The sequence below is a fragment of the Scomber japonicus genome, chromosome 1 (assembly GCF_027409825.1).
Source record: "Scomber japonicus isolate fScoJap1 chromosome 1, fScoJap1.pri, whole genome shotgun sequence".
NCBI lineage: Eukaryota > Metazoa > Chordata > Actinopteri > Scombriformes > Scombridae > Scomber > Scomber japonicus.
Window position 1 is genome coordinate 11,741,517 of NC_070578.1, and position 26,847 is coordinate 11,768,363.

General features: G+C 42.3%; 1 protein-coding gene across 1 annotated transcript in view; it reads left to right on the top strand.

The window, feature by feature from the left end:
* Positions 1-590: 590 nt before the first annotated feature.
* nkd1 (NKD inhibitor of WNT signaling pathway 1) overlaps positions 591-26,847 on the top strand; it is a 28,615-nt gene continuing 2,358 nt past the window's right edge. The window contains exons 1-7 of the mRNA XM_053321026.1: positions 591-615; positions 770-802; positions 1,015-1,154; positions 19,201-19,258; positions 24,308-24,411; positions 24,549-24,644; positions 26,344-26,491. Coding sequence (XP_053177001.1) covers positions 591-615; positions 770-802; positions 1,015-1,154; positions 19,201-19,258; positions 24,308-24,411; positions 24,549-24,644; positions 26,344-26,491 — 604 coding nt within the window. The remainder of the gene's footprint in view (positions 616-769; positions 803-1,014; positions 1,155-19,200; positions 19,259-24,307; positions 24,412-24,548; positions 24,645-26,343; positions 26,492-26,847) is intronic.

Here is a 26,847-nt window from a genome sequence, read left to right on the forward strand (position 1 = left end):
ACAATAAATATATAAAATTGACTCGGAATGGGTCGCTGTATGGTTTGATCCTAAGTGACTGGCTGAGATATTTCAATCTATAGTTGAAACAACATATAAGTTCAAATGAGCATTTTCAGTGCAGCTGTCAGGAATCGACCGTGTGAACACTTTATGTTCTGACCTCATTAATTACTGTCTTCAATTACAGCATGAGGCTGTAATGGAGAAACGCATTAAAACATGCTTCCTTTGGCCGCGTGTCATCTTTATTTTCATTTATTTTCATTTTCCCAATCATTACTTTATAAACCTGGCGTGTCTCCTCAATGAAATGTTATTGTGAAGCGTTGACAGGAAGTCGTATGTTTCCCTGTGTGTGTGTGTGTGTGTGTGTGTTGTGTGTGTTCGTTGTCAGTGGAGGGGCTCTGGATGGATCAAAGGCTCTCTGCGCTCTCTCTCCAGCCGTACTGAGCGCAGTCTGCTCTGAGTCTCCACGGACGCGCCTCTGTCATCGCAGGCTGTTTCCCCCTTTTTTTTTTTTTTTTTTGAAACTCTCTCTTTGGATTATATTCATCTGATGGTTTTCACCTCCAACTCAATGCATAGAAATGGGTAAACTGCACTCGAAACATGGTAAGGTTTCTTATTCCTGAGAGAAAAAAACACAGCTGTAGTTTGTCCTGCTTGGTTCTGCGATACTTTGGAGTAACCGTATTCATTGTCTCCTGTCTTTCTTTCTTTCTTTCTTTCCTTCCTTCCTTCTTTCTTTCTCTCTTTCTCCCAAAAGCCGCTATTTGTAAACCGAGGGAGAGCCCGGAAGGTGAGCGCACTTATCTTTCTATCCTATAAGAAACACTTTCATATTTCCTGAGCATTTTCGGCCAGTTTTTGGGAAGAGGCAGAGCAGTTTTTTTTTAGAGTGAGGCTCTCGGCTCAGATATTACTCCTTGAAGATAGATGGACCTCTAAGTGTAGAGAGAAAGGAATATAGTTTTATACATCAGCTGTAATAACGCGCTCCTTTTGTTTCAGGCGACAGTTTTGTAGTCAATGCCTGTTTGGCGAGGAAGGGAATCGACGACTGGCTCGTGAAGCAGAAATACTACTGCACGAGCTCTCGCCTCGAGCAACAGGACTGTCACCACAAGAATAACTGCGGTTTGACTGCACGGGTGAGTACGACGCTGTCCACGAGGTCCACCTATTTATGGAGAAGCAGCGCACTTGAGCCGCTTGTTAAATTCACATTCAAGTATTCTGTAGCCTCCTCACAGCGTGTGCGCGCATTTTACATTTCATTGAAAATCAGTTTCTCGATTGCGCGCGCCTTGAATTCTCACTTTCTATGTAGTTTGCGTTATACATTGAGTTGTCCAGTCCGCTTTTGCCGAAATCTTTACTCATCTAATCCACTCAAAGCTATGTGAAGACTCTCCTTAAGCTTTTGGTGGCCAGACTTGTAACAATTGAGGTTATCTACATTACCTTTTCTGCTGTTAAGAATTTGCAAGTGTCATCAATCAGTGATGCAAGTAGAAAATGTACACACAACTGCAAACACTCTTGTGTCTCTTCTAGTCTTACCTTTGTCTTTCTGTTTCCTTTTGACTAAACAAAACAATCAGTGTTAACAGTCCTGTCATAGAGGGATTGGAACAAATGTTGCCCATGCAGTGATCTGAAGGTGTTTTTTTTTTAGGTAACAATAGATCAAGCCTGAGTTGAAAGCATTGTAGTGTGACAGTCTGGTGACAAGTGTGGATTGTAAAAAGCTGGGGAGAAATGTTGGAGGTCATGCTTGTTTTGTATTTTGGCATTGCCGTAAACAGTGCTGTTGTTGTCAAGTGGGGAAACCCTTTGGAATTGCTTCAGAGGAGCCTTAAGCCTCTTTGGTTAGCGATGCCTTCCTCAAAGGCAAGGCAAGCATGTTTGAGGAACTGGAGCCCATCAAGACAAAAAATAAATAAATAAAAAGAAAAGGAAAATCGGTTCCTCCACCCACAATCCATGACATTCTGAGCAGAAATACATTTATCTATCGAATGCAGCCGAGGATCCAGGATTGCTGGCGTTTAGAACACATTACAGCACCCCCCCTGTTTGATATCCTGTTGTGATGTGTGTCATGATTCTCATTTTTAAAACTGAAAGTTCCTTTAGTTCATCACAATTTGAAAAAATAAATCCTATCATCAGTGGCGTGGAGGCTGCTTTGTGTAATAAACAGTCAATCATATTTGCTTGTCTCTTTCCTTCTCATTTGCTTTTTGACATTTTGCTCTTACAGCCTGCAGCAGTGCTTGTGTAAAGGTTATGTGGTGCCATGTATTTAAACTGATTATCATGCAAGCAAGACACAACCTCACATGCTGTGTTCTTGGAAAAATGTTGCCTTGGGTGTGAGGATTTATTGGCACGCTGGTGAGGAGAAGGGCAAACATCAAATATGAGGTGGTGACTCTCCGTCTTAGGCAACTAAAATATCTAAAAATTTGAACCCAACTTAGGTCTAAAGTCCACCATTGTTCTGTCTTCTTCCGCAAGGGTAGCCATGGTGTTGCATGCTCCAGTCTGAGGTGAAGGGAGTAATTGAGTTTTTTTTTACAGAGTGCTGGGAGGAGGGCACTGGCTTTACATGTTGCACCCACCTGGTGCCAAAGTTGCTAATCCTGACATGTGCCCAGAGCTGCAATAAACATCTTCATATAGTAACAGGACGCCACTGACTTCAGGCACTGTGTCTCTGGGACATTTTTTGGGGGGATTGGTTCTATAAGAGACACCTGAAACTTGGGTCAGTTTTGCAGTTGCATGTTGATGCTGACTGCAGCAGAAAATATGTGCCATTTACACGGGTTGCTCGTGTGTTAAGTGGGGTTCATAAGCTTTATCGCCATGCAACTACCATATATTATTACCACAAAAACAAACATTCATTACTTTGTTCTTGGAAATATGCATGCACGTCTGTGTAAGTTTTGGCCCAAGATGGAAAAACAGCTGCTGAAAGAGTTGGATGTTTTTGAACAATTTGGAGTTGGCGGAGTTCAGTGTGTATAAATAATTCAAGTCTGGGTGCCTAATGGCTTTTATAGCTCAAAGGGAAAATGAATAAAAGAAGAAAGGTGTTTCTGACATCAATATTTATTTGGTTGCTTTTGTTTTGTGATAATATAGTGGATGCAAAATCTTTCATTTTCATTTCTGAAGTTTAAACAATGTGTTTGTGTATCGCTGTGGTTTGCCAGAATGCATTGAACATATTTATATCATGTTTTTCGACATTGCAACAATCAAATGTCCAGGATTTCTCAATGTGATGATTCCACGTTAAGTCTGTTCTGACATGAGAAATATATTGTCCATAAATGGTTGATTTGAACATTTACTTTGTAGTTGGAAGTTTGGGGCTGCTGGGATTGCCAACATTTTGCACTGCTGTGTAGAGGATTTCTCTCACACCACCATCAATTTTCAATGCACCCCCCCCCCAGCCACACCTCAGTGCATTTTCTTATCAACTTGAACATCAATCAGACTGATGGAGTGCACAAAAAGGGTGGAGTATGTGTGGACGTGCACAAAAAGTATAATTTTGTCATCAGATTTATCAGTAATATGTCAGTGGCTAGTCATTTTTGATTTGTCATAACTGGCAAAAGTGCTATATAATAATATTATAATTAAAATATTTATAATTCCTGAAACAATGTAGGTGTGTAATCAAAAAAAGGAAACAACACAGTAATCATTATAGAAGTCTTAATGTGCCGTGAGAAGTGTTTAAAGAGGCTTCCCAAAACAGAAGCTAACCTCTTAGGTGAGAGAATGCGAGTCAAGTCTCTTAGCTTTAAAAGCTGTTTATATTGTATAGAATACCTGGTGAGATGTTTTTTTTATAGCCGCTGTTCTTTGAGCCCCCCCTCCCAGCTGAACCAGGGTCCCGGAGAATGTGGGTCGGGTGTCAACAGTAGGGAGTCCACGCTTGGAATTCTTTTGATCCGATCCTTTCCAAACCATATTCCCTGTAGGAACAAAGCTGAGTTTTGTTTTTTTTTTATTATCAAAGTCATTGTTTTGTTGAGCTGCTCACATTAGCAGTTGGTGTTAATGCAAAGATAGATTGAGACATGATGGTGTACTTGAAGGCTTAATGATGTTATCTCACAGACGTTGAAGCCATTCATGAGTTCTTGCAGTCAGATATGCTGGCAGTCAGTGACTGAGTGGTGCGGGCAGGTGGATCTGCGGGTCTCAGCATATGAGATCCGGGTCATGTGAGTCTCAGTACACTTTCTCCCATGTGTAGACTGGTGTCCGCACCTAGCCATAAACTTGATATGTTATGTTCGCCCTTGAGTATTATGTCGCTGACACAGACAATGATAGGGCTCAAGGTTTTCACAACTCATGACTTGGAAGTTCAAATTTCTGTTGGCTAGTTTATTAGGTTTGCTCCTGATGCTTCTCTTGGCACCAGTTGAAAGGGAAGTCCAATGTTTTTGTTGCGTGTTAAGAATCACTCCAATAAGAATTTATTTGAATGCTTTGCTAAAACAAATGAGATGATTATTTCCACACCAAGCCATCCCGTTCTATTCTTAAAAATCCTCCGCCCTCCCCCCACCCTCCCCCCACCCTCTCTTGAGTCTCCCTTCTCCTCCTTTCTCCCCTCCTAGACTCCATCTGTTTCTTGCGTTTACCCTGTGGCCCTGTGTTGGTTGTGGCTGATGAAATGAGACTGCATTTGAAGTGGAGGTGTTTGTAGTGACACTGATGGCTCCTCCTCCACCGTGAAGCCCTACCCTCGGTGTAAGTCAAAGGACCCCCCTCCCCCCAACTCACCTCCAGCCCTCCCAAGCCACTGCTCCAAAGCTTACATTTTTTTTTCGTTAACTTGTATGGGACAAAAAAGCAAAGGTGCATCTGACGACAGACTGCAACTCAAAAGTGAATCGCAGTGGAACTTCTGCCTCCAACCCCATTGTCTCGCAGTTGGTTGCCATTTCTTTGATTTCTTCCTGTTTTTTTTTTTTGTTTTTTTTTTAGCGAGTAGAAAAGTTTTTTTGGAAGTACGTAGGCCTGAAGCTTTCAAATGCATTCCCTCAGCCTCCAAGTCTGATAAAAGACATGGCAGGTTTTTGCGCCCCCTTCGTCTTTCGCTTCTGCTGTTGTGCTTTTTCTCTCCTTGTCGTTTTCACAAAGCGAGGGCCCTTGTGTAGAAGCTGAAAGCACCTTTCAAATGCAGACTCCTCTTCCTCTTTCTCTCCTTCTTTCTGTCTTCTCCCTGTGCGTTTTCTTTTCCCACCGGCTGGCCTCTTGTGCGTGCTGTGTGACGTATGCCCCCTCTCCCGCCGGGCTCTACCCCCTCTGTGCTCCCAAGGGACCAAGGGCCTGTTGTTGCTCTTTGAAGAGGCTGGGAGAAAAGTTTGGAGCCACACTCTAAAGAGAAGAAAAGCCTTAGCCTTTGGGGAGGAGGGGTAGCACCTGGCCATAGAGGGGCTCTGTGATTAAAAAAAAATGTTCCCATGAGAAGATGGGGTGGAAGTCTTTAGCTGACGTCAACGTAGCTGGGGGACTGGGAGGTTGGAAGACATGCAGGTGGCTTTAATGTCACATCCGGCATTGTATGTCACATAGATTACTAAAAGCTGTAGGAGTTTCTCCTGTGTGACAAAGCACAGCGGATAACACAGTGAATGGTGCCCTCTGGAAAGGATTTCTGTAAAAGAATGATGGTGGTTTAGAGTAAGGCAAAGCTCTAGTGGCATGTAGACATTTGATCAGGTTTATCCACCTTTTTTTCCTCCTCTCCATCTCTCCAACGCACTGATTTTCATTAGAAATGCAGGATTGAGATTCAGTTTTAGGTAACTGTCGCTTGTAGGTGTCGTTAGAAATAAGACTGTATTTGTCATATTTATAGTAGGAGTGAAATGGTGCGCATGTATGTGCAAATCTGTTCATGCGTGTGCATGTAAGTGTGCAGTGTGTCTGGAGTCAGCTGTCCGGATGCACTCCAGAGATCAAAGGCTTCTGCGGGAATGTGCTCTGAATCTCAGGGGATTAGCAGCTGAGATTGTGCTTTGTTTCCCCAAATATATGCTCAGTTTGCAGCAACGGATAGCTGTTGATCAAAGTGTCTCTCACCAGCTCTTTCACAGTTACATTTAGGCTGGAGGGTTTTGTTCCACATGTGAGGGTGGCATTTATTTCAGAATGTTTAGGATGTTAAGATATTTCGGATGCCCTTGTTTTGATACTGGACTCAGTCTCACATTGAAATGGCTTGCAATTGATTAACGTGTGCATAATAAATAGTATAAATAGTGTGACACTGCAGGCAGATAATCCGTCTAAATATAGATTTCTTATAACTGACATCATTATCTTGCTGAAATGCTCACTTATATTCAACCTTTTGATCTATGTGTATGCTTCAGACATGCTAATGTTTTTTAAAAAGCATCAGGAAAATGTTCCTTCTCCTTATGACTTGAAATATTAAGTTCAAAAGGAGACCAGTTAAGTGATAAATATTACAGTTGATAATGGCCAGTTTCATTCAACCAATGCGATTGAATCCAAGTTATGTAAGAGGGAGTACGTGACTCTATACTCTATATGACTTGGAGCGCATTCAGCTACATTCGAAAACCAAAGTATCTATCACAAGTGCAACAATTCTCATCATTTCCATGTTGACTGTATCATAGTTGGAAAAGCACAGGTGTAACTTATAACATTAACAATGGCTCAGTTCCATTTAGCATCCCAGTAAGCCGAGGATGGTGATGGTGATGATGTTCAGTTTTGTTCTTGAATATGTCATTTTAGTTAGTTAGTTTGGTTAGTGATTTAAGGGGTTGTGTGTGTGTATGTGTGTGCGTGTGTGTATGTATGTATGTGTGTCTAAGTAAATGTGTGGGTCTGGGAGGAACTCTAGGTGACTTAGGCTCCTGTGGTAGCGCTGAGCTCCTCTGAGCTTTCTGTAGGAGCTCAGTGCCCATTTTAATCACCCACTTAAAAGGCTCTGCTGAAGTGGGTGTTTAAGTGTTTAAACCCTGAATAATTATCTCTTGTTTGTTTATCAGGTTCCCCTGCGGGTTGTGCTCTGGCCCGTGCAGTAAGTGCTGAATAATTTGACTGAGCGCTCAAAAGTGGCTCTCAAATAGGACGAGATCAACATCTGCATAAAACTGCTCTCATGAGATGGTGCACATGCACAGGAGCGAGCACACCGCGTGAACCATGAAGCAGGCAGGCACTCACAAATATATACTAGACACACATTACCAATTTGTCCTAATATGTGAATCAATTTATCACTGCTAACAGACACACAGTCGCTGCATGATTCCCGTCCTCTTGTTTTTTCTTCCAAACTGGACGTAAGGAATCACCAGTGATGCACTCCACAGCTTCCATGAGCCCTGCTGTTGTATTTATCGTCCTTGTGTTTGAGAGCTTTGGTGACCAGAGCCCTAAGGCCACCTGAGGTAGAGGGAATGGAGGAAATGGATTTAGGTAAACAGAGCCGGGAGAGCATTGTGCCTCCCACAGACAGAGGTTCCAGGGCTCTTCAGTTCTTCCTGTGGCGCCAGGCCTGGAGGAGGTCTGGATTGTCTGTTAGGGGATGTTTTTTGTGGAAGGAAAACTAAACAGAAGAGCGGCCCTGCTGAAAGGAAAGCTGTCCTCCCCTGGTGTGTTTATGCTCCACAGGTGCCACAACCCAAAGAGGACCTCACCCTGTAGACTCAATGAAGTAGGCCAACCCTGTGCTCCCCAAAGAGCCATTTGCCCTGTCTGTCAAATCCACCACTCCCCCACCTAGTTTTACACTCAAGTTTGGAAAAACAGCAGCCCTGATAGGTATAGAGTTTTAAACTGGATAGGTCAGCGTTTTTTTAAAGTCTTCAGGGGAATGCAATAGTAAATGTAAGCCCCATAAACCTTGCAATACGATACTTGGCTTATAAAATTTGAGTTACTTTGGACTTTTCTCAAAGAGTATGTGAAATAAATTTCTGGTCATAGATGTCTGTTTGTAGTGTTGCTATACCTCTATTAATACATATCAGTGTGTTCTCTCCACACAGTAAACTTTACCTTCCCTAAGTTTTTGTCTCATATGACACAGAATATGTTAAATTTGATCATGTTTTTCTTTCAGCCTTTATTTGCTTTTGTAGATCTAACTTTTTACTTTTTACAGTGTCATACATGATATTAGGTATACTTCCTACTTCCTGTATGCTGATGATATGATTATTTAACTTATAATCAAGACACAATATAGTGAAACCAACACAAGTGATTTTCATTTTAATTGAATTTAGAGATTTATTTGTGAGATCGGACTGGTTCTAACTTTTTTCCTGGTTCTCGGTTTGTTTTGTTTTTGGAGTGTGTAGGAACGTCAGTAGTGGTAGCAGTTTGGTAGCAGTTTGCTCAGCAACTAAGTAACCTACTGTGCTGCAAGTTCATTATGGTGAGCAGTGACACAAGCCACTAATTCCAGTCAGCTATGAATAGAAACGTGCCTCTGGCACCAATGTACTTGTATATAGTAGTTGAAGTGTCTATTTCTGCTGCTGTGTTTACTTGCTAAGTTGAAACACTCTCTGTAATTACCGAGATTTTAGGTCTACAGTTAAAAGGTCAGATGTGACGGATGTTTGGAGGTAGTGGCTTGTGGCTGGCAGGATGTCTGCTCCAAACATGCTGTGTGCATGTGTGAGTGTATGGATATTTGTGTGAACCGGCAGAGAGGAAGAATGGCCACCTTGGTGTTGAGGTCGCTCCCATCTGGTCAGCATGCACACGTCAGAGGTTTTTAGAAATGGCCACCTACCGCATGGAACTTCGCTGACGAATGCAAAGACAAGGTCTTGGAAATAACTGTGGACAGGAACATTCTTAATCCTTCAGATTTTTAAAACAATGGTAGATATTGTGGAAAACATTAAGAATTAAAAATAATATACATTATTTTGGATAGAAATCCTAAGGCTGTAGCCACTGACATTACATGTCACATTAGTGTTTCTTCTCATTTGCCTGCGCTGAAAGGTTGAAGTGCCTGTCACTTTCTCACTGCCCTCAAGGTAGACTTCCTGACTAAAACCCTGTTCCTCCCACACGTTACACCACTTGAGTCTGGCGTCTGAAGGCACCCAGACGACTGAAGGACTGTCTCTCCTCTAAGAGAGCTTTGACTAATTGCTAAGACCCTCTAGACACTGTGTAGCGCACTCCTGTTAAAACACAACACTCAGACACTTAGGCAGTGAGGCAGGCATGTTGCCAGCCATTTGTCTGGACTGTATAATCCATACTCTTTATGCAATCATGATTGACACACGTGCACATGCTCCATACACCCATATCACCTCAGCAGGGCTGCTCTGCCCTTTTTTGCAGAGGAAGTTAAAGGTTCCAGAGATAATTAATTTCCTTCAGCGAGGGTGAGATATCCAATTGCTGCACAAACCGCACTAGCTTTTGGAGATGAGGTGTGTCATTTTGCATAAGACTCCCTCTCTCTTCTCTTTTTCTCATTCTTTGGAACTGAGCTTCACTGTGAATTCGGAGGGCCATAATGTTGTGATTTGTTACTCTTGGCAGGCGGAGACCACCTGTAAATCAAGTCCAAGCGACAGGCTGTCTCCATTCCCTTCCAAACCACAGCTTCCTCTTGGGAATGCAAGGTCCCAAAGTGGAGTTCATTGGCTGGTGGAGAATGTGTTTTAAGGATTCACCTCTAGATCAGATTCCCTGTTAACCCTCTGACTCCTGAGGAAAGTTTAGGATAAAAACAGAAGAGGCTTGGCTGCATGCGTGTGCTTATAAGCCCAACTCAACAAAAAATGGCAAACATTTCACTCAAAATGGCAACAATTTGTCATGTGTCATTTTTGTGAATCTGAGATAGTGCTGCTTATTTGTCTCACTCAATATTTACAAACTACTACAAGAGGAAATAAGAAACCATTTGCGATTGAGGCCTGATGTCTCTCTGATTTTAGAAAATGAAAGCACTGACAGCAAGTGGCGTCTCTAAATTGCTGGAGGGGCGATCATGCAGTTTGACTCTTGATCTTGACACCTTATATCCCCTGTTCCTCTCTTGTGAGATAAGGCTTTGATAAACAGTGTGATAAACGTTAATTGTAGTGGCTATATATTTTTCAAAAGCTAATAAAGGCTGTTACCTTGAGTAACAGGTAGGGTTTAGTGCCTGAGGGGCTGGCTGGAGTTGTAAAAGCTTATCTTTGCAGGTGTAAAAGTTTTGTAAATGGGTCATTAAAGTGTTGGCCAACTTCACACATAAAACACCAAAAAAGGGAGAGAGGGGGAGGGAGATTACTTCAGATCAGCATGTTTCTGAAGCGCAGAGATGAGGGCTGTAAATCTCTGCTAATATTCCACTGAGCCTTTCAGGAGGCAGCCTTTGATGTGGGTGAGGTAATGTGACCAGCAGTGTTTGCAGTGTTAATCTGACGTGGAGAAATGACTGGTGGCTGCGCACTATCGCTCTACAAAAGGAAGGCATCCAATCATTGCACTCGTGGGTCCTGTAAAAAAAAAAAAAAAAAAGAAGAAGTGAATTCAGAGAGCAAACAACACACGCACAAATATTCAGATTCACATGAATGTACACACACACACACACATACACATACACGTGCATGCGATCACACACTACACAGACACGTTGACTTTGCAACCTTTTATCTGGCAATGTCAGCAATGTTCATTTACACAGACGTAGTGTATAATTTGACTTTATATACAGCACGCGGAGCACAAGTCTACAGAGCCACACCTCCTCAATATGTGTGCCTTTAAAAAAAAAAAAAAAAAAAAAAATCTCTCCTCTCTCCTCCGTGCATTTTTGTGTGTGTGGAGAATCTCTCAATGATCTGTGTCACGAACTAGAGTTAACACGGTAAACCCTCTGGTATGCGCAGCTTCCTCAACCCCCCCCCAGGTGTGGTGTTGCTGACCGTGCACACTTTAATCATAGAGCAAGCTTCCTACAACCTGTCTGGTGATGGATCCTAACAATCGTGGCTATGATTTTCTCCCTGGGGTGCAGGAAGTGAAGTGGGTGTGCCGTGACGGAAGGTTGTGGAGTGTGTGACCGCAGAGTCTACAGAGAGGATGTCTGTCTTTGATGCTCCCTCTAAGATGTCAAGTGACACATTAGCCCTCCTAAGCGGGCTCAGTTAAAGACTTTCTCATGATTTATCCAGATTTATCTGCTCAATTCAAGTATTACTCTTTCTTTAGACAAGGTGACAAATGAAAGCGGACAGAGCGGTTGAGACACAGGAGAGAAAGCTTTGGTGGGTTTTGATTGCCGGCCAGCTGCGGCCTACATGTGGTCTCATAGTTGGGTGTTGTAACAGCCTGATAATATTTGCACAATTTTGCTGTTATTTCCCATCTGTCCAAGCCTCTGAATGTGGATTTGGTAATAACTCTGTTTAGCAGTGTAATATTTGCACTGAGAAATAAAACTTGTGCGTTAAATGTACTGTAAGGTGTTTGAGATTAAAGGCGCCCACCAGATAGCAGCTTATGTTGTGTTAATGGTGTATGTGAAGGGCTCAACATCAAAAGATTTACAGTCTGTGACCTCTGGAAAGGCATTAAGTTTCTTATCAAAGGCATAAAATTGCATTGTGAAGCACAGCAGATATGACTTCCTCTGGGCACCGTTGATCAGTTTTATGCATTTTGTTGCAGTTTGTTGCAAGGCGCAGACATTTTAAAAGAACCCAAGCATCTGTTCTACCAGAGCAAATTCAATAAACTACCTCAGTGCATCATGTGATGATGAGCCCTGATAGTCCCTGTGTAAAAAAAACAAAAAAAACACAAAAAAACCAAACAGATTTATCTCCTTGTCTACAGAGAAATGTGGAGATATTCATTTGCCATGGCTCTCAGTCAGGAGGTGTTGTGTAAAAAAATTGGCCCCGGCTTCCCTTCCTCCATAAATGGGACCGTCTCGCGTCAGCTTTGCTATGCTATATGATTATCTGAGATCTTTATTTCATGTGTGAAAACTGATCCCCTTTGAAGCCACACTGAGAGGCAGTGCACTGCTTCACTACCTCACATCAACACCCTCTATCTTGGCTCTATCTCGGGGCGTCATGTTTTACTGCTGCGTGGTGCTTTGAATGAGGTTGTTTAATGTTTGCTGGAAGGTGCACGGACTGGACCCGGGTTTAAACTGCTCTGTCTGATGATGACGGATGGTTCGTTTTGTTTCAGGGTTTTTTTGTGCCTTCCCACCCCCCACCCCCCCCCACCCAACGGCACCACCGCACTTACCACAGATTGCAGGACGGGCGGGCTCTGCTTCAGATAGATTCCTGGAGTTGCTGCTTTCCTCTTGTGTGTCTCAGTTTACTCTTTGGGATAGTGGAGGGGGATGGGTATTTCCTCTCTTGAGTAACACTACATCTATAAGCTAATTTGCAGTTCTAAAACTAATAAGAGTTTTTTTTGTTAATTTAGTTCTTGGTTTTCAACTTAGGCACTGTGTCTGCACTGGAGATTTTGAACATTCCCATGCTATACAGCTGTTTTCTCCATTAGTAATTCATCATCTTTAGTTAATGGCAGCTATCCAAGTTATACAGAATCATTCAGAATCATTTTATTCACCAAATGCACTAAATATATAGGTCAGAGTACAAAGAGACACTCAATTGTATCTTCTGTATTCTGGTACAAGGACAGCGAGACATCACATACAACCCCACTCAAAAGTTTGGACACGCTTTCTCATTGATCTCATTGATATTTCCTTTTGTCTACTGTACCTCTGTATATGTTAAGATATTCAACATGATGTCACTGTGAGAAATGTATGAGATTAATAACTTCTCACCCTCTATAGTGCTGGGTGGGTTATATGTGAGTGTCAGCGATGTCAGCTGTCTCCAGAGGTAGCTGACATATACTTGGAGAAACACCACCACTACTCCCACATTCTCCCTTGTCTCTGTCACTCTGCCTGTCTTGCTCACTTGGCTAAATAGCCTTTCATGTGTGTCGTTCCCCACTTCATGCCGGCACCACAGCTCCCAACGTTGCAGTCCTGAAGGTGTTTTCTTGAGCCGGGTGAGGGACAAAGCAGGAGGCACCCAGCCGCAGTCCTAATGAGATTTTTCCTGGGTTTTGATGGAGTGCCAGTAGCACTGCCATTGCTCCAGAGGCCTGCCTCCACTGAGCCCTGGCGCACGATCAGGGGGAGCTGTCGTCGGCCGCATAAATTGTCAGCCTGTGTGGCGGGTCGTGGAGGCAGACAGCATCGAGACCAAAAAGCCTTGTGGGACTTTCCCGCAATCACATACAAGTACATATTACTTGCACTTTAATGTGCCCTTTCGCTTTCAAACACAGACTCTCAGAAAAAAAATTGGCCCAGTGGGTCCATGTCTGCAGTGTCAGAGCAAGGATGACGCCAGAGGCAACTTTCTGTCTTAACTCACCGCGCTGGTTCTGTGCCAGCATGCGCTCACTGTCTTCCTCACTTTCTCTAACTCACTTGCTTTCTATCCTGGGGAATAAGATAAAAACATCCTCATACAATATGGACCCTGAAATGGCAAAAGCTGTTTAAAAAAAAAATGTAAATCTTGTTTTATTCAGCAGCTCTAAGTCAGTTCAGGATGTGCACAATCATGAATCTATTTTATTTACCTTCATGTTGAATAAAGATGAGCATCCAAGTGATACATTGGCACGGCTGCCATATTTGACTCGCTAGGCATTATAAAAATGCCGGTTTTAAAAGGAATGCAGCATTTTTATTACGTTTCCTTCAGTGGACTCAGACTGACTGTGACTATATGGATGTAAGAGTCAGCCTACAAGTCATCCATTTACGATGCATCTTGAGATGTTTTCACATATGAACTCTGAAAAATATCTGGAGAATCAGGTCTGGACATTTTTTAGAGTTGCCCTTTCACACATGTAACACTGCAGGAGGTTGTCCATGTGAGATGCAGATCTCTGGAAATACACAATACAAAAAGTACCCTGCAGTTACAATTCTTATAATTCTTATTCCATGAGAAATTCTCCCATCAGTGCTAGCTTCACAGCAGAGCATTCAGGTCCAGTCAGTACAATGCAGCTGCTATAATCCAGCGCCAGTCACATGTGTAAAATAACGGCAATGGTTGAGAAGTGAGGTGACATCTGGAAGTCAAAGATGTTCGATAAATTGCTCGTTACTGCTGGATTTTGTTGTATGATAGTGAGGAGTTGTGGCATGCTCACTGAGAATTCTCTGGAGAATTCACTGCTGTATTCACACATGAGCTCAATTGGACATCACACAGACTTTGTACTCGAGTGCTGGCAGGGTAAAGTCCCTTTAATGTCCAATTCGACTGATTCTGACATTTATGTTCACACATATAACTCTTCTCAGTCCAGAAAATTGCAGGGTTGTAGTGCATGTGTGAAAGGGAATTTGGTGAACTCCAGCCTCACTCATGAGATGAAATTACAATAAGTTTGTAACTGCAGTAAAATGCATTGAATTGACTATGTCATGTCCACAATATATATACTATTTACACACACAATGTAAGAAAATTTAAAGCAATATCAATTGAAAACCAGAAAGAGGACATGTTTAATTCAATAAGTCATCTAAATGACCCTGCTTTTTTCAATTGATTATTAGTTTGTTATAAATAACTGTTAAGGTAAAAATGGATTGTTCAAGGGACTATTATAATGACATTAATAAGAAAAACACACTTGATGGAGTAGAATGGTCAACTGGATATAGTCTTAGTAAATATTACTATTCGTAAATATGCTAATCTGTTTTTGGCAAGTCCAAATCCATATTCATAAAGTGTGCCATTGATGCGGTTTGCCAAATAGTTCCAATGGCCAAACCAAACAAGCCTTTAGGCCAGCGAGAAATGTAGATGGGATGTTGTAATGGGGCAGGCACACTGTGTTCTGTGTTGTAGCCCAGCAATAAATCACTTTTGGTGAAGGGGCTTGAACAACTTTAAAACACACAGGGGCCATACAATCCCTTGTCCTAGAGGCCCTGAAGACGCTCTGAAGGACCTGGCTGCTGTTGAAAGCAGAATGCTTTATGCTCTGGTTTCCACAGAACATTTAACATCATGTCTGGAAAATTGTTTTAGCTGGTCCCAAGTGCACTAAAGAGATGCTTGTTTGTGCCCCAAAGCCCGCACCTCTGACCGAATCCTGCAGAGACTCTGGGAAGTGACACCTCACTGTAAGCTTTCATAAAACTGTCTGGACCACAAGCTGTAAAACCGGACTATTCAATTACAAATCCAATTGGACCACATTTTAAAACCAGGAAATGTAGATGGTTTAGATATTTTCAGCAGCCTATTTAAAAACCTTTTGTTTTAGCTTTTGGTGGTGACAAATTTTAAACAAATGCAAATGAATGTGGTGAAAATAGCAACGTTTATTCTTTCACTGACCCAGGCACATCACAAAGTGCCGAAATAGAATAAAAAATTCAAAAGAGAAGTCTCACGAGAGTTTAGATGTTGCAGGAATAAATAATGAGCTAAATATTCAGCCATGACTTTGAAAACCTTTCAGATACCAATAAGCTATGCTTTCTGTACTCTAATACAAACTCTTCCTCACACTCTTCTCTTCACTCCTTCCTGCAACAACTGAACTCTCCCGAGAGCACAATTGAGTGTATGTGATTTGTCCAAGTGGTGTTGCTATACCTACTTGGACAAGGGAGGGAAGGGAAGCCCATCATTGGCTCATTGATTGACCAGATGAGATTGATGGCTGTTTTGTGGTTGCCACTTTACATATAATTTGGTCATAGTGCACACATACCATCTGTGCTGAAACTAGACAGGGTTTTCTCATTGATGGCAATGAGCATTCAGATTCACTAACTTTATAAATGTTGCATCAGTCGAGCCTCTTCTTTACTCATTAGATGAGCAATCACATTAGAGAGGGATGACCAGCATCACGGTTTGAGTAAATCCACTTTGAGCTCTTTCATTTCAAGTGGAACTGAAGAAGTGAGATCAAGCCTTTATTCTCTATGGCTTAATAAACTGGACTGACTTTCTCTCTTGTTTTATGTTTAAAAGCAGCTTCTACATTCATTTAGTACTACTGTTATAACTACTGTTCTGACTTTTTGGTATTCCTAGAATTGCAAATATCAGGAAATATGACTGTAGGTATGTAATATTTGAGCTCTTTACAAAATATATTCACAACATTCACAACAAAATTTTATGTTGTCTTCAGTATCTTGAATGGCATCTGCAGACCTTCCTGTCAAAATCGATCTACAGCCCCCAAAACCTCTATTTTCTAGAGCTGAACAAAGAAATTTGCTTCATTGTTCCCCTGACCCATCGGCTGATGGGAACACAGGAAACCTAGAAGAAAACACAGTTTATTTTTAGAATGCCTGCATGTTTTTTTTTTGGCCCACAATGATCTGATCAGTCATTGGGAGCAACTCCCTGCCAAAGCCTGAAACTAGAGGCCGAATCTTTAAAGTGGTAATGTCATCAGGTCAGTCAGTCTGGAGGTGCTCCACTGAGACTGTATCATTACAGATTATAAGGATGGGTAAGTGAGCACAGTTAGGACCAGAGTGATGGATGTAGTTTTTACTAAAAAGCTATATCATTGGCTGTAGATGTTTGTATTTGTTTTAATGAAACAGGTCTAGATTTGATGGTTCCTTAATCAGGTTGCAAAGATTTAAAAGCAAGTTCCTGCTTCTTCCTCTGCTTCCTTGTCATCTTTTAGAAATTTTGCATGAGAGGACGAGGAAGTGCTCTTGTGTATGTGTGTGAAGTTTAAAAAAAGCATGGGATATTTTTTCTTAACACTGACCAGAGCAAATCCCAGAGTAACCCCAGCATACTAATAATAAGGCTCCCATCCATCACCAAAGACAACAACCAATTAGCACATTCCTCTTCCCCCGTTTCTCATGTTCTTGGCTAACCCCTCAATAATTTTGGATCATACATCAAAAAAACAAAAACCAAACAGAAATACATTCAAGATGGTGTATCTATGTGTGTGTGTGCATATATCTGTGTGTCAGGAATTAGGGGAATGTTGATTGTGGAGTGCTTTTATTTATCTAGGGTGCTCTGTGGAAATGGAGGCCAGTGCTAATGTTACCCCTTTCAGATGGTCTATCTGAATGAGACAACCCGACCATCCTTTTGACAAGGCTGCTGTGCGGCTTTGGCGAGCATGCATATCTGGTGAAGAAGTTACTAAAAATGTATAATTTTGATAATAATACTGAAGTTTAAAAGTAATTTAACCTCATATTTAAAGAGAAATAGAGAGCAGCTCATGTAGCAGCAGTGAAGCAGGAGAAAGGAGAGCTACTTTGACAATGAATATTAGTATATAATATTATTTAAAGCTTATTTTTCTTTCATTATATCACAGTTTATGTGAAAATGCAGAGTTGCCAAGTACCAAAAACTGTATTTCATTTAACATGCCCTTTAAAAATGATGCATTAAGTATGACTGTTGATGGTCAATAGCCATTTATTGATGAGTTGAATGGTTTACTTACGCTCAACATCTATCAAGAAAGCTAATTTCGTTAAGCATAGAAGTTCATTCTTAACCGTGCAAAGGAAAATGAAGTGAAGTGAAACATTCAGTTTTGCTTCAGTTCAAGTAAAGTTAAAGCTGCCTGCATTCTTTTTAGTCTGGCATAGACACCTTTATTTAGCAGTAGACAGACAGGAAACATGGGAGAGAGACAGGGTGTGACATGCAGTAAAGGACCTCCCGGCCGGGATTCGAACCGGGGTCGGCTGCGTATGTGGCATGCGCTCTAATCACTCGACCACCTGCGCGCCAAGCTGCCTGTATTCTTAAGTAACCCTATCGTAATCCTGCAGTTACCATAGAAACTACTTGTGACCCTTTCATCATACCGAAGCTGAGCAGTGTCAGACCTGCATTAAAACCAGCTCAGGATTGGGGTTACGAAGCCGGGCTGGAACGCGTGTTGACCTGTTCATACCAACAACAAACACAGGTTGATCCCGGGGTCCCTGCTTTGGGGTATCAGTCAGTTAGTCCAGTGGTTTACTGCCTTCTCTTCCTCAGGCCACCCACAGCGCTGCAGCCTGACCGGCACTAGTTTGAGGAGGGTCGGATCACACCATCTGACCTTCTACCTCTCTGGATTATACAAAAATCCGTCTGTCATGCTGTCACAGCTTTGCCTCTGTATGACACACACACACACACACACACGCACACACGCACGCACACACACTTATCTATGAGCTTACACGCATACATCCAATAAACACTCACATCCAAAGAGGCACTTTACAAGGTTAATCATTAATGATCAAGGTTGATAAGGTGATAAGTGTGTCTCATTGTTCTCTACTTCTGTTTATATATTCTGGCTCTTCTGGTGAATCTGTGTTTGATTTGTCTACTTTTTGATGACTGAGAGAAATGTTCCTGCAGTGGAAAACTTAAAAATGACACCGTGCACTGATCTTTGAATTTGTGTGTGTATGTTGCACTATGCGTGTACGGATGTGGGCATGTGTACGCATTTGTCAGCTCGTGAGTAATGGTTTTTCAGCCAGATGACTGCCACATGGATACCTGAGCCAGACTTTTCCACAGTGAAACCCATGGATCACATGTCCCTCCAGTCTCTGTGGTATGCACTGACAGACAGAGCTGCCAGGAGATGGGGGCCCGGGTGAATAGAAACAAGCCTCCGAATGTATCGCTGCAACGATAGCCCGCCACCGAAATAGCTCTACTACCAAGCCTCTTTCCCAGAATTCACTGCAGGACAGGCGGCGGTGATTTAGATACTTATTCTTTTTCATAGTCTCAATTCTGAGTGCCAGGCTTGTGCTCAGTTTGTTTCAGTCCTGCAATTACTATCCTCTTAAACTTTCCACTGCTGTGTAAGCTCTGCACGCAGTTGTCAAACTTTGTTCATATATAGACATTTAAACGCTGTAATTTTGACTGGGGCATATCACTCTGTGTTGGAAAGCCGTGCTGTGGATTTGCACCGTTAAACTTGTTTGTTTTTATGTGACAAAAATATGATGCTTCTCCATTATATGACTTGAAACAGTGATATATGAGTTTTCTTTCTTTCTCTCTCCAGGAATCCATGGATGAAGCGTGCGCTGAGCGGATTGGTGATGAACACTACCGTTTAGAAGGTAGGCTACCGCTCATTTGAATGAAATCCTGCAAACACACGTACACAAGTGCATTGCTTATGTGGTTCTTTTTTTTTTTTTTGTTGGCCTCTTTTCCCCTCCACTCCACACCCACTCTTTAAGCCCCAACAATGTGCTGATGAGGTCCCCTTTACCTTCCCTCCTGCTTCTGCACCTCCTCCCTCTCAGATCCGCCCCTCCCCCCACCAATGCTCTGCAAAGTGCCTCCATTCCTCCTGTTTTTTCCCTGCTGTGATGTGATCCTGAATTAAGAACTCTAGTAGGAGAAAGTCTCTCCCTCCCATATAAAGACAGGATTGGACGTGAGGTGCAGGCTGAAATGTAGAGTTGAATGAGACCAGCCCAGAATTTGGAAGCGTGGCAGAAAACTCACTTTTTATTTCACTTCAGCCTTACTGGGTAACAGACAAAAGAGACGAGAGATAACATGACTGATAAATGGAGGCTGGAATGGTGTTTTAGTGAGTGAGATGAACCTGAGTCAGGGCTGTGGCAGGGGCATTGGCTGGACTGTTAACCATCAGCCCAGATTTTTTTCCATCAAAAAACTTTACTACTACCATTATTACTAGTCCTCAAAACCCATATTACAAAGACAATTTCATGAATCAGAGTTACAAATGGGTAACTACTCAAAGTGACTGAGTAAACGTTCATAATTTGGTTGCAAAATCATTGCTAATGAGCATCCTTGATATGAACCACAATTCTCACCATAATGTTGTAAATAATAAAACATGAGAAAATACTATTATCTGTGTATTATCTCCTTAGATTTGGCCTATTTCAGTATTTTTCCAGGCTGCAATATAAGAGGGGAAACAGACATAACGGTGAAGATCTTACACAAGACTAAGCTAGTTTGGTGTTGCTAGCCAAGGGGAGGCACGACGAAGCTATCATTGCTAACGGTTTGGCTGGCCACAGTGCAATGCAAAGTATGTTAGCTGTACATAACTCTGCTCATATCATGTTCACATAACTTGGAACTCATACAGACATTTACACACTTTGTTTTCCTGGCTCAGCTTGAGAGGATGTTTGTACCACTGCTTCAGCTTTAACCCTTTTGCTGCTAAATGATTTTGTTATGTCTGTTTTCCTCACACTGACTGACTGACTGAGTGAGCTCGTGTTTGGCAAAGTACCCTTTTCCTTATAATACATAACTTCATGTGTTTTTTACTGTTAAGCCTCTCTGATTGGTCTCGCCTCTGTTCCGTTTGCTGAAGATTATGAATTACAACAATGCCATCTTTTTAGTGACCAATCACTAATTATTCGGGGCTAAAGAATGATTGCCCAGGCCAGACAACACCCATGGGTTGTGGTTGTCCTCCCTTTAAGACAGATGTTGCTAATTAGAAAATGCTGCTCTGGTCATTCTCTCTGATTAACAGGAGAAGGCATATGTAATTTGCTTCAATAAAACATTCTGTAGTTAAGTTAGGGAGAATTGGAGAAGGTTTGGCTCACCATCTAGGTTGTGGTGAGTGGACAGAAACATCAAATCTTGATTACTTCACGTTCAAGAAATTAGGAAAAGTAAAAAACAAGGTTGCATTTCATGCCTACAGGCTTCTTTCAAGCATCATACCAAAATAACATTGATTTGAGTTTTGATCCATGTTATTCTTTCTTCCTGAGAATTTTTCAAACGTTTGATTTGTAGCCACTGCATTATTGTCCTTTTATAAACTACTTCTAATGAAAACAATTTGTTACAAAATGGTTCTTCGTTTCAGTTTGGAATAAATTGTCCTCATGTTCACATAGCAAGCCATTTTGTACCTCCTCAGGCACACTAAGACCCAAATAAAGACAGCTGTGGAGGATTTATGATGTCCGCTGCATGAACTGCATTTAGTGCAGTGATCACATCCATTGTCCATGGATCTAACAAAGTGGAATAAAGCAAAAGTGAGAGAGAAAACAGGGAGAGCAGAGATGATAGGACAACCGGTGCACTTGAAAGCCTTTCTTTCTCTGGGTTTAAAGAAGCTCTTCCAGTAAGTTTTCTGGGGATTAAAAAAGAACTTGCTGGCAAAAATTGCAAAGGAGGGAAGAAGGGCTCAATGATGAAAGTGTCTTTAGGGTACTTGACATCGCTACTGCAAGCATGCAAGAAGAATAACATAAATGGGTTTATTATTCAGTTCTTTTAACCTTTTGTTACCAAGGGAGGAGTTTACTGATAACAGTCTTGCTTCAGAATGACATGTTAATGTTTTCAGTGCCTTGCTCGTGAGCACTCCATGTCTGGGAGGGGGAGGGTCAGCCCAGTTCTATGTGATACAGTAGCCAAGCTAAGCTGGGTGTGATTTCTCCCAGTATGTGGCAGCTTTCCTGAACTGCCAGTGTTCGCGCGTGCATGTGTTTGTACGAGCGCATGCACGTAAGTGTGTGTAGCTGCAGGAATAGGCTCGGCTGCCCTCGTCTTGCCCCGCAGATCTGATGTGCAGCCAATCCCCTGGCGGCAGTGTCTCTCATAAAGAGCCGGCTTATGTCTGTGGTGGTGGGGGGGTCAGAGGGGGAGGCGGGTGATAGCAGATTACTGTTACTCCTCCCGGCATTTCATTAGCTCCGAGATAAGCATCTCGCCACCATATTGAGCCTGCTACGGAACAGATTTGCCCTCGCACACAATGTTCCCTTTGAGCACCTCAGATGATCAAACAGCAGGACCCCAAATGCTGCTCCTCTCCAAAAAGTTGGTAAAAGCTCCCTGGGATGATGCCTTTCATTTTTGGCATTTTCCCCTACCCAGGGATGAGACAGGTCTGCTTTGATCTACTTTGGATCAGGAGGAAAGAAATTGTGCTGTTGTGTCTGCTCCGTTGGCGAGCAAACAAACAGTGTTTCAGATTTGACTTGGCTTAATTAATTAGTGATTCTGTTTTACAGCCGGTCTGATCCTCTTCCAAAAGGTTTGAGAATGGAACTTCAAAGTGTGGCGGGAGGAGAGAGGAGGAGGGGGGTTGGGGGGTGGGGAGAGAGAGCGGCGTGGTCTGTGTTGGTTTTATGGGTGTGTGTGTGTACGCGGCTTGCAGGGCTGTGATTGGATGGGGTGGGGGCCACTCATGTAAAATGCTAATGCTAAATGATACGCTCATTCCAAATGTCCCGAGGCGAAACATACAAGAGCTGCAGTTGGTTAAAGGCTGCAACAAGCTACAAAAACATATCAACATTTTTGTGTAGAGGTGGATTCTGGGTAACTGTAACTCACAGTGGCTTGCAAAGGAGCCGACATGTACACTCCCCCCAGCCCCCCCCCCCCCTCCAAATCTCAGTTACATGTTGTGTGTAGCTGCGGTCTCATGTGTCAAACAAATGCTGGTTTTCAAAGCAGAGAAGGATATCCGGTTGCATTAGATCTGGGCTAACATCCAACTCTGAAACTAAAACATCGAACCAGACAGTGACAGTTATGTTATTTTTGTCCACCAGTGTGGACCACCTTTCAATACTATGCAATATAAAAATACATCAGCACAAACTGTGGCCTCAAACATTAACATAGTGTTGAAATAACACCCGTCAGGCAGTTTCAACATATAAATGATCAGTTAAAGCTACACTATTTTATTGTAAAGTGTTTTTTGTTGTGTTGTATGTACACCTGTCGCCTTACTCCACAGAGTATACTGTATTCAATGCTTACAGAAGCATGGTAATGGATTCAATTGAAAACTCAGTGTTGATGCATTCATATCAGTGGCATGTGATGCTCTTTCCTGGCTCACTCTCTATGTGTTAAACTAATATTAAATTCTGACAGCTTTACCTCATGAGGACACACTCAGTTTGCATCACATCTGGGAAAAAAAGGGTAGAGTAAAAAATATCATCGACTTCTACAGTTTATCAGGAAGTGGTGTCTGGTTTGATGCAGGTGGGTCTGACCGTGTGTGAGTACCACGTTAACAGGCAAAGTGCATATGACAGATTAGTGCTCCCTGTGGACTGTCTGCCTTTTCTGTACATGTGGATGGTAATGCACGGTGAATGTCATTTCATACAATGATGAGCTCTGCTGCACTGAGCTGGGGACTTTAGGCCTTTTGATGTTCAGGTGCTGTTCCCGTTCCACCATTTATATTTGAATGCAACGTAATATTCTATCGTGTTTTAGGCATGTTATGGCATTCAGTTTCATGTTTGACATTCCATCTCTGTGTGAACCCACTGGGATATGTATACTGTAGCTCAGAGCTTAAAAACTATTACCATATGAGTGAGTGACTGAAGAGCTTTTGCCATTTGAGACTTTGCGCTGTTGCAGCTCTGACATTTTTTTGTTCTCAATTGACATTTTAGATTCTAGTTCCAGACTTCGTTTTACTATACTGACTTTCAAACACTGCTGTTGAATGATGAAACAATGAAATTCTTACCTGACACGAAACTCTGCAGAATAAGCTATTCTTTTAAAAGTTACAACATAGTACAATTTGTCTAATCTGTATGCATTTTCAGTACTCATACAAGATAGAGCCTGAAAATCTTTTTTTAACCTCCCAATTTGCTTCTTACAATATATTTGACATGCGATTTTTACAAAGACTGTGAGAACCAAACTCTGCCACCATTAAGCAATCACAAATACCATGAACAGAACCTAAAAGTTCAGTGCGTTTGAACAACCGAACCCAAATTTAAAATGCTAGTTCTGTGAGCGTTACTGTGTATGCGTCACATATGCGAAAAACACATCAAAGCTCAGTCCTGTCTTCAAGAATATTACATTAATAAATATGATCATATTAAAAATACAATTTCAGAACACACAGGCTGCGAAACAAAAACTGAGAGTTTGGCTGTGGAAGTCTATTTCCAACCAGGAGCACTTGAATGTGTGACACATCTTAATTGCGGCTGCCAAACTCGGAAGTAGGAGCTTACAAGGAACACTTGAAGGCGACGACGTATCCTCAGGTTATGACTGCACCCAACGATTCCATCCTCAGGCTCACTCTTTTATCTTTGTGTGTGTGTGTGTGTGTGTGTGTGTGTGTGTCGCTGCAGTGGCTTTACCCCCGGAGAAGACAGACAGCTGCTGTGTGGAGGAGAAGATGCAGGAGAGGGACAGCCAATCTCCCGCAGGGCCACAGAAACAGCTCCAGTTTGAAGTGAGTGTCAACACTGAACAGGACGTTTATTACTTTCCTTCTGGTTGAAACTAGGGCAGTGGCAGGACACACACATCCAGAAATACGCTCACACATGTACACACTGTATGACATTGATCATCGCTGTGCTGTTTCAGGAGTTGGAGTGCGCTGTGTCTGTGGAGGAGGATAACAGGCAGGAATGGACTTTCACCCTCTATGACTTTGATAACAACGGAAAAGTCACCAGGGAGGTAATGATCTTCTGCCATGAGAGGGTTTAAATACTGAGAAATAAACTGTTAATGAATGACTGAATATGTGAATAAATACAAAACAATAACTGCCAACACCACACATTTGTATATAGTAGAAATCATTTTATTTGAAGCATACTCAGAGAGAGTGCGTTTTTTCCAATTTCCTCTTCTTTTTTTTTTTTTTTACTGCATTTTGAACTGTTTCAAAAGAGTACAGTTTTTACATTTTTTTCCCAAACTCTGGTATCACCACACCCCTAAAAGAAAGTGAGGATAGAAGTTAGAAGCCTCTAACCTAATCTGACTCCCAAGAACCGAATCCCAGCAACGCCTGTGTGTTCCTGCTCCTTGGAGGTACCTTGTGGCTTGCGTCTGCCTGGTACAGATCTGAGAGAACATCCAGAAAGGCCCGTGTTTTTTGAGAACAACTTGAAACAGCGCAAAGAGACTGAGAGCTGTCCTCTGTGTGGTTGGCTGCGCAGTTTTTTTGGCATTGCCTGTGGCTCCACGGCTCATGAGACGACAGGCGGGCGGCTTGGAGGGGGGGGAAGAAGAGCTTTCTTCTCCAACTCTGTGTTTTTTTTTTCATCCTGTCACACAAATAAGAAAGAGAAGGAAACCAAAAATGACACAGGAAGCTTTTATTTCATTTTCTTTCTTTCTTTCTTTCTTTTTTTTCTTTTTTCAGTCTGAAACCAGTATATGGAACCAGTCCCTTTAGAATTCATAATAGCCCATTTTATTATGAGTCAGAGAAGTATAGTTAGTGAAAATCATGCTATTGGAGCCTTTGTATGCGCTAAATTCTCTTTTTTATCTATGAGTTAAAACAATAATGAGATTTGAGATACTACTGAATATGAGTCAATTCATTTCATGTCCATACCAGATGATTTTTAAAAGAATTTTATAGAGAATTAGAATTTGGTATGCAATAAAAATATCTAGCACAGTCGCTAACACGCAAGGGGGAATCATTAGCTCAGTATGGTGTACAAAACCCCCCATCGGTGCAAGATATACTGTCTTCATTATAAACATCCACATGAGACCATGTTATTTCAAGTGCAAACCAAGCAGTCCAAATATGGTCAGTCACCTCTTTCTGAAAAGTTCTTCCCTATTAATGTGTTTTACTTTTCTGTATTTCTCTCTGATCCCTCCTTCTCCTCTACCTCCACAAAGACTCTTAAAATGACCATTACAGTACATGTGTGCACATTTATGGATATAAGGTGCTTTGCATTTAAAAGTGTAATCACTTCAGAGAAACAGAGGAGTTAAATAGCAAAGAATAGATCTCACAGAGCTGTACCTCGATTTGTATCAGGTCTGACATCTCAGTCAGCCTCCTCTGCTGCTGCCAAGGCGTTCCTTGTCATGAATTTATAACTCTGTCTTTACACCCTGTCTGATTGCTGCACTTGAGATGTCAAACTAAAACAACTGACAGTCAGTTTGCCTTTCTGTTCATCGGCGTCTGAGTCACTTCTCTAAATTCATTGCTAGCATGAGATTTATGATACAGACCTTTAATCCACAAAGGTACAGTATATTAAAATCAAATTGTACAGTGGCAAGACCTTTTTTTTGTTGCTTATATGCACTGAAAATCTGCCTCTGCGCTACTCACTAAGAATCTATACAATCAATGCTCCAGATTAACCTCACCTCCACCTCCTCTCTGGTGCAGGATATCACCAGCCTGCTCCATACCATCTACGAGGTCGTGGACGCCTCCGTCAACCATTCTCCCAGCAGCAGCAAGACGCTGCGGGTCAAGCTGTCGGTGGCTCCTGACTCCAGCCAGCGGTGGAGGAGTTGCACGCAGGGTGCTGCAGGTAAAGCTCGCATTAACGTAGCGGGTGGGGGGCGGAGGAGAAGAGAGGGCATTTTGGGGTCCCCCTTGTGTTGCCTGCTGTCAGCTCACCCAGAGATGTGTTTGTTGTCATGCAGAAAGGCGGCTGCTTCAGGCCTGTCAGAGCTTTGTTCCTCGCAGCCTCGGCGTCGCTCCATCTCTCCTACTCAATGGGGTTCATTTTTAATGATGGGGGGAGTGACAGAGCCAAGAGAGAGCCCCCCCCCTCCTCCCCCTCCCCTCAGTGCCTTCAAATACTCTGAAAGAAACCTTAAGAGATGTGCCGAGTCCTTTTGATAACCACAGCCATTTTTCTTTTCTCCAAAGTTCCCTTTTTTT